Source organism: Pyrus communis, chromosome 17 (genome assembly GCF_041283825.1).
Source record: "Pyrus communis isolate YQ-2024b chromosome 17, ASM4128382v1, whole genome shotgun sequence".
NCBI lineage: Eukaryota > Viridiplantae > Streptophyta > Magnoliopsida > Rosales > Rosaceae > Pyrus > Pyrus communis.
In genome coordinates, this window is record NC_142581.1 from 13,242,162 (window position 1) to 13,249,788 (window position 7,627).

The 7,627-nt window shown below is 42.8% G+C and overlaps 2 protein-coding genes across 2 annotated transcripts; one reads left to right on the plus strand and one right to left on the minus strand.

Annotated features, from left to right (window-relative positions):
• Window positions 1-2,540, plus strand: LOC137708606 (exocyst complex component EXO70A1). The gene has a single exon (XM_068447724.2). It carries the CDS (start codon window positions 216-218, stop codon window positions 2,103-2,105), a length of 1,890 nt encoding a protein of 629 aa, XP_068303825.2. The 5' UTR covers window positions 1-215; the 3' UTR covers window positions 2,106-2,540.
• A 132-nt stretch (window positions 2,541-2,672) lies between these two features.
• Window positions 2,673-6,062, minus strand: LOC137708607 (uncharacterized). The gene is made up of 5 exons (XM_068447725.2): window positions 5,767-6,062; window positions 4,581-5,499; window positions 3,629-3,724; window positions 3,349-3,485; window positions 2,673-3,200 (listed from the first exon to the last, which is right to left on the minus strand). The coding sequence occupies exons 1-5, from the start codon at window positions 5,964-5,966 to the stop codon at window positions 3,029-3,031; spliced, it is 1,524 nt and encodes a 507-aa protein (XP_068303826.2). The 5' UTR covers window positions 5,967-6,062; the 3' UTR covers window positions 2,673-3,028.
• Between the last annotated feature and the right edge of the window lie 1,565 nt (window positions 6,063-7,627).

Sequence of the window (7,627 nt, forward strand, 5' to 3'; positions counted from 1 at the left end):
TAGTCCAGCTGATCTTTTGCTGCTTCCGTTTTACCCTCCTTCCATTTCATTTCATTTTTCCATTTTCCACCACAACTGACAAAAATTTAGCAAAATCCCACAGCTGCCTTTTTTCGAAAGACCATCATCCTATTTCCCTCAACTTCCCCATTCTTTCCCCAAAATTTCAATTCCCCCCACCACCACCGCAACCTCTTAACGCAGCGTTTCATTTCATGGAATCTCCACCGCCGCCGCCGCCGCCTTCGCTTCAAGAGCTAGACGCGGCGGAGAAGATTATTCTCCTCTGGGACTCCACGGCTTCCGAGGAGGCCCGGGAACGAATGATATTCGACGGCCAGCGCGACGAAGTCGATCGCTACTTACAGGCCGTCGATGAAATCCAACACTCCTTGTCCTCCACCACCCTTGCCTCCGAGGATGACCAGTCCAAGCTCAACTCCGCCATCCAGATCGCCATGGCTCGGTTGGAGGACGAGTTCCGCAACATCCTCCTCAACCACACCACTCCCATCGAGCCCGACTCTCTTTCCTCCGCCGATCCGAGCTCGTCAACTCACTCCGGCATCGCTGATTCGAGCCCCGAGTTCGAGGACTACCCGGCTGAAGATGACAGCGGTTTGACCACACCTAAGGCCTCCTCCGTCTCTGCGGTTGACGTCGACGAGCTTCTCCAGCGCGGCGATTCGTCGAACACTAGCAGCTACAGGTCCGCCAGCAGCATCCGCGAGCTCGATCTCATCCCCTCCGATGCGGTCTTCGATCTCCGCAACATCGCCGAGCGGATGATCGCCGCCGGCTACCTACGCGAGTGTATCCAGGTGTACGGCAGCGTAAGGAAGGGGGCGGTGGACTCCAGTTTCCGGAAGCTAGGGATTGAGAAGCTGAGCATCGGCGACGTTCAGAGACTTCAGTGGGAGCAGCTGGAGACCAAGATCCGACGGTGGATACGCGCCGCAAAGGCCTGCGTGAGGACCGTCTTCGCCTCCGAGAAAAAGCTTTGCGAGCAAATATTCAACGGCATCGGCACCGCCATTGACGATGCTTGCTTTATGGAGACAGTCAAGGGCCCCGCGATTCAGCTCTTCAACTTCGCCGAGGCCATCAGCATAAGCCGGAGGTCTCCCGAGAAGCTCTTCAAGATTCTCGACTTGCACGACGCTCTGATGGACTTGATGCCAGATATTGAATCCGTTTTCGATTCAGAGTCATCGGAGTCGATTCGGATTCAGGCGGTGGAGATACTGTCGAGGCTGGCGGAGGCGGCGAGGGGGATTCTATCGGAGTTTGAGAACGCCGTGCTTCGTGAACCCTCTAGGGTTCCAGTCCCGGGCGGAACGATTCATCCATTGACTCGGTATGTGATGAATTACATCAGTTTGATATCGGATTATAAGCAGACTTTGAATGAGCTTATTGTGACGAAGCCGTCCACGGGGTCGCGCTACTCCGGCGACCCCACGACTCCGGATATGGAGTTCGCAGAGCTAGAGGGGAAAACCCCTCTGGCTCTGCATTTGATTTGGATTATTGTGATTTTGCAATTTAATTTGGATGGCAAGTCTAAGCACTATAAGGATGCTTCAATAGCTCACTTGTTTATGATGAACAATGTTCATTACATTGTTCAAAAGGTCAAAGGGTCCCCGGAATTGAGGGAGATGATTGGAGATGATTACTTGAGGAAGTTGACCGGGAAGTTCCGCCAGGCAGCCACTAGTTACCAGAGAGCTACTTGGGTCGGGGTGTTGTATTGTTTGAGAGACGAAGGGTTACATGTGAGTGGGAGTTTTTCTTCCGGGGTGTCGAAGAGTGCATTGAGAGAGAGGTTCAAGTCTTTCAATGCTATGTTTGAGGAGGTTCATAGGACTCAAGCTACTTGGTTGATACCGGATACTCAGCTTAGGGAGGAGCTAAGGATATCTATTTCAGAGAAGTTGATCCCAGCATACAGGTCGTTCCTTGGGCGGTTTAGGAGCCATATAGAAAGTGGGAAGCATCCAGAAAATTACATCAAGTATACGACCGAGGATTTGGAGATGGCTGTATTGGATTTCTTTGAGGGGTACTCAGTATCCCAGCACTTGAGGAGGAGATCTCAGTGAATGTGATCAATTGAAGTTAAGTTTTGCAAGTTTAGAAACTAGGACACATTCTTTGAATTTTTTGGGAGTGTTTGGGTGATGACGGTGCTGGTCGGTCTGGGGTTCATCAAGCTTTCCATTTCATTAAAAACCCTATATAGTTCAATATTCCGTTGATTGGGGGAGGTCAGAATGTTTTATGAAGATCTCGGTTGGAGCACTACAGAGTGGCCAAGTCTGCACGCCCGAATGCTCCTGCCCTGTAAGCATGTTATTTATTATTACTACCACGGTCTAGATTTTGTTTCATTTGTTCATACTCGAATTGTCTTGTGTGTGCTTTCTTCCAATCTTTTTTTAGCATCAAGAAGCCGTTTCTTGTAGTAGCTCCAGGTTACTTGTACATCATGTCATATTTTTAAGCCTTTAATAAGCAAATTGGAAAATTGAATTTTAGATAGGGGTGCCTGGGCTGCTTTTGTAACAAGGGTGCCTGGGCTGTCTCCCTCTTTCAGTTTTCGGCGAGGCAGCTTTGTTTCTCATGTAATTAGGTATCGTATGTATCTCTGTACCGTACAAAACTGATGATTACAGATTGAATTTCTCGACCCGAGATCTTATTCAAGCATAGCACTGTTTTAGCCCCTCAACTCAAACCAAGGGAAGGGGAGGAGGGCGTAACCACCAAGACAAACCACCGCTTGCAAACCGCCAATGATACGCATCTTTTTTCTCCTTGGAGAAAATTCAGTAGCCAAATAAACAAATACATTAAGGACTAAAAAGCAAACATTAAACTACGCTAACTAATTTTATAACCTCAACAACATACAATTTTATATGCCATGATCCTTGCTCCTCTGTGATTCATATGTTCCCTCTGTCGTGTTGGAGCAGCTGGATGTTGTTGCAATGCCAACAAATATTCCAGCTGGGTTCTCTTCTTACTCTATCTTGTCTTCTTCATCGCCGCCATTTGACGCCCCATTACTGCCTTGAAGCGGTCTAGTTTCAAGAGCACTACCGGCATCCTTCGCAGGCGTTAGGGCCGGTTTTATGAGCGTCGAAGTCGTATCGTCCTTGTCAAACTCTTCGCTATCTCCAGAGTACGCATATCTAATAAAAAAAGAAAAACAGGGCGGGGATGCGGTCACTAGAGTTCAAGTAAACTATGGGAGATGTCCCCTGTATTTACCTTGTTAAACAAGAACAAAGTTTAGTGAGGAGGATGAAAGAAGAAGAATCATGGAAGCCAGGTATTTACCTTGTTGAGGTCTGCGATGGCGCCCAAAGAATGCAGACGACAAATAGAAGAGAGAAAGATAAAACTTGCCAGAAGGCAGGGACGATCCATGCGTTCTGCCACTGCTCATTGTAAACATCATTTGATTTGAAATATAGCTGCAAGGACAAAGTCGAAAAACATCAATGTGTAATAACTGACTTAAACAAATTAAAAACAAAGAGAGCTCCACAAAAACGCATTCAACAGACGCAAATCATTTTGCGCAAGTAAAAAGTATCCTGAGGATGCACAAGATTACCTCATAGCATATCCAACCCACAGCTACAATAACAGTCACTGCCAAAGCGTTTGTAAACTTTCTGTAAATGTCTAGTTTAACCATCATTCGCCTAGCCTGTCACAACACACAAGCAAGAAAAAAGTTATCAGTAAGGTAGTTAAGGTTCTTCGTATCACATTATTTATGCCCTTCAGTAAGCCACAGACACGAAAATTACAGGGATCAACTGTTGGGGCCTGATGGCAAATGATCGGATAAATCAAAATCAAGTACACGTAGTTGGCATATACCACATCTCGAGATGAATAGTAAAGGTTGGTTCTCATATTCCTACATATTCAAGCTCCTTTATTCTTTCATTTTGGTGAAATGGAATACACAAATTGAGAAGATTTTATTTTATATCCTCATACCCTAAGAGCCTGTTTGGCGGGCTGGTTGGGATAGGTTGTGACCAATTAAAATGGACTTGAGTCCAGTCTATTGTTTGTTGTGTCAAAATGTGAAACGGACAAGACTGAACATGATGGGTTATGAATCCACAATAGAGTGGGTATCTAACCTACCCTTGTACATGGATTACAAATCATGTCTTACCTATCCTTATCAATCCAATCCTATGCCCAAGGCCCAATACCATCCAGTCCACCAAATAGGCCTGCCTGTTTGGTGAGCTGGTTGGAATAGGTTGTCACCAATTAAAATGGACTCGAGTCTAGCTCTTTGTTTGTTGTGTCAAATGTGAGATGGACAGAACTTGACATGATGGGTCATGAATCCATAATAGTGTTACAAGTCCTGTCGTACATATCCCTACCATTTTAATGGTACTCTTAGGTAATTTACTACATAGAGAAATAACATTTCAAAGATATGCATATTCAATAAGAAGCAACTAGTGTGAAACTAGTAAACAAAGCTCTTAAATGAAAATTAATTCACCAAAATCTTGGGACGAAAACCAAAGTACCTGAAGCTTATTTAAAGTTGCGGAGAGGGAAGTAAATATCCAAAGAATGAAGAACGCATCCAATATTGCCACAGGAAGAACCAAGAACAATCTCGCCTTTCCGGAAAGATCACTTGCTGCACCAACATTTTCTACCATCTCAAGAACTTCTGATGCCAAGAAGAAGGTCAATCCAAGCAAAATCACCTTTGATGTAAGCCCACCAAGGGAAGGCCTCACAACACCATAACCCATGGAGACCATTAAGAGTATCACCCGTGCTACCGTACGTTTAACTGTCCCAAACGTTACTGCCCATGCAGTTATCCCAGTTGGCCTAACCCCCGTCTCGTTGAATTCAGCATACTCAAAATAGCAGAGAGCCATCTCAAACATACCGAGGGTTATTACCAGAGTGATGCAATTCTGCAACGGGAACACTTCTCTCCAAAATCTTGCATACTGCAAGAACCAACCGACCCCAAGTACGACAAAGGCAAGGGACATAAACCCATAGAAATTCATAAACGGAGCCATTCTACCAGGTAAATACCCGCTAGGATTTTTCCATATAGTTTTCCCCTCCACAACCACATCCTTAATACTCGGATCACAATGAATGAAATACAAATTGTACATCCCGGTTTTTATAATCTGTATCGATTTGGACGGCAATGTGGCAACTTCCTCATTTTCTTCAAATGATACACCAAAAACCTGGGGCCAACCTGGATTCTCAGTCAACCGGCGGTGAATGATCTCTCCTTGTGCACACACCCCGAGTTTTGCGAGATCCCCCGAGCAACATACTGCTCTTTGACCGCCGTAAGCTGAACCGCCAATGGTCTCTCTATCTTCCACCTCAAAAACAATGGCATGGACTGGCCATGAGCTCAAGTTTGCTGATTCTCTGCTTCTCCGAAACGTAACCTTTTCGAAGCTGGTTCCAAATTACAATAGCAAATCAGATACTTTTTGTACAAACAGGGTTTAACATATGTAAAAGAAAGACACAAGAAATGGGCTAATCGCTTTCAACAGTTGCAGTAAAACAGCTTTCGGCTTTTTAGTTTTTACCAAGCAAGCAATTTATCAACCAGAATTCATGAACCCCATATATCAAATATTCAAATGAACTCGAATGTGCATCAGATCTTAGCCAAATGCAAGTTAAAACTGGATGTAGGAGTTCAACGATGTACTTTACCGTATGTAGGAGCCACCGCTGGCGGAGACGGAGGCGGACTGGGTAGAGGCGGAAGAGTAAATTCCCTCGCTTCCGCCGTGGACGACGAAGGCGCTGCCTTTGGTGGCGAATCTCTCTGCGGCGTACTCGTGGACCGAGGCTTCCGCGCTCAAAACGCAGAGCAGAAGAGCAAGGAGAGCAGGAGCTGGGGAGCACCACATTATATTATAAATTCAAATTCCTAATTCCCAACTTCTATAAAATCCCAGAAACCCCCAAATCTGAGTGACAGACGAAGAGAAACAAGTACAAGCTTCTCTCTTGTAGACCTCGTTTGGTACTGAGTTGATTTAAAAAAAAGCTGCTATAAAAAACAGCTGGGAGTTATTTTTGTGTTTGGTAAACACTCAGCTTCAGCTTTTTTTCACAGTTTTGGATGAAAAAAAGCCAAAAACAAGAAGCTGCAAAACCTAGCTTTGAAAAACCGGTTTTTTTTTCACATTTGTTTTACATAAAAGTTTACCAAACACTCTAATACTGCTTTTTTTTTCTTTTCAAAAGCACTTTTACAAAAAAGTTTACCAAACACTCTGCTGCTTTATTTCACAGCTGCTTATTCTCACAGCACAGCAGAAGCAGTTTTTTTTCAAAGCACAGCAATACCAAACCAGCCCTTAGTCTCTGTGGTCGGTGAAATGAAGTCTGACTGTTTTTGTCTACCTACCCTCACGAATCCAGATCCTCGCCGGATCCTCTTAGTTTGTAAGTATTTCGGAGATTTGTGAATCATGTTCATGTATCGTACAATGTACGATCAGAAATAATTTTAAATATTTTTATTTAAAATTATACACAAACGATACCTGATAAAAACTGACCACACAATACACGATAAACGGACACGATGAACCAATCTCCAAGATCTTCACCAAAAGGATCCGGAGGATGTTGTTGGTACACTCACAGACACTCCGTTAGGATTATGTTATTATGTTTAATTAATTATTGTTTTAATATTGTCACTCAGTACAGCGGTCTAATGATAATTCTCTTAAGTTGTAACTGAAAAATTTTAGGTTTGATTCTATCATATTATTGCTAGCACCTACTCTCTTAGTGTAGATAATATCGTGTGAGTGGGAGGTTAGAGCCGTCATATGCCTCATCTTTTGTTGTTGTGTTTTGATATCTGTAAATGCGTCTAATTAATTGTTATTTATTTTTTAAAATATAAAAAGTATCTCACCATGCACTGAGGATGGACAAATTCCTTTTCTCATACCGTGCATGGTTTATGACCCTCAGAAATGCTTTTCGAACTCAGGTTGAGAGTTATAAACTTTTGCTCCTATTTCACTAAACCGACCCTAGAACGTGCATGATTTATCTGTTTTTATACAAACATGATTATTATTTTGTTTGCTTTGGACGGTTATGTGACGAATGCAATGAAAGTCAATGCGGTCGGTGTCATGGTGATTATATTTTTCATTAATTTTTGGACAGTCTACCTAAACTTCAGAAAGCATAAAAAATGTACTCTATGAAAATTATGAGACTGAAATGTTGGTGAAATAAAAAAAAAAGTAAATTAGAATCTGAATTATTATCTGAATGAAAATTAGATCTTTAAATTATTTGTTTTCAGACAAATCAGTTATTAAATTATAAAAAATTACCAATTATATCCCTAATATTAGATTTGAACTATTATATTTAATTTTTCGTCAATTTAAGTTACGATACTTTCATATGATACATATTGAAGGGTTGAATGGTAATTTTACATAAAGAAATAGTGTATGATGTTAACTTTGAAGGGTAAATTAGACGTGAGATTTGCAACTATATGAAATAGTAAGGGCTTATATTGGAGAAAATG

Excerpts from the sequence above, each read along its gene's own strand:
- LOC137708606 (XM_068447724.2), top strand. The coding sequence starts at position 216 with ATGGAATCTCCACCGCCGCCGCCGCCGCCTTCGCTTCAAGAGCTAGAC.
- LOC137708607 (XM_068447725.2), bottom strand. The coding sequence starts at position 5,966 with ATGTGGTGCTCCCCAGCTCCTGCTCTCCTTGCTCTTCTGCTCTGCGTT. Across the intron at positions 3,725-4,580 it reads CAACTTTAAATAAGCTTCAG|GCTAGGCGAATGATGGTTAA; the intron begins GTACTTTGGTTT and ends GTGTTGTGACAG. Across the intron at positions 3,486-3,628 it reads TGGGTTGGATATGCTATGAG|CTATATTTCAAATCAAATGA; the intron begins GTAATCTTGTGC and ends TTGTCCTTGCAG.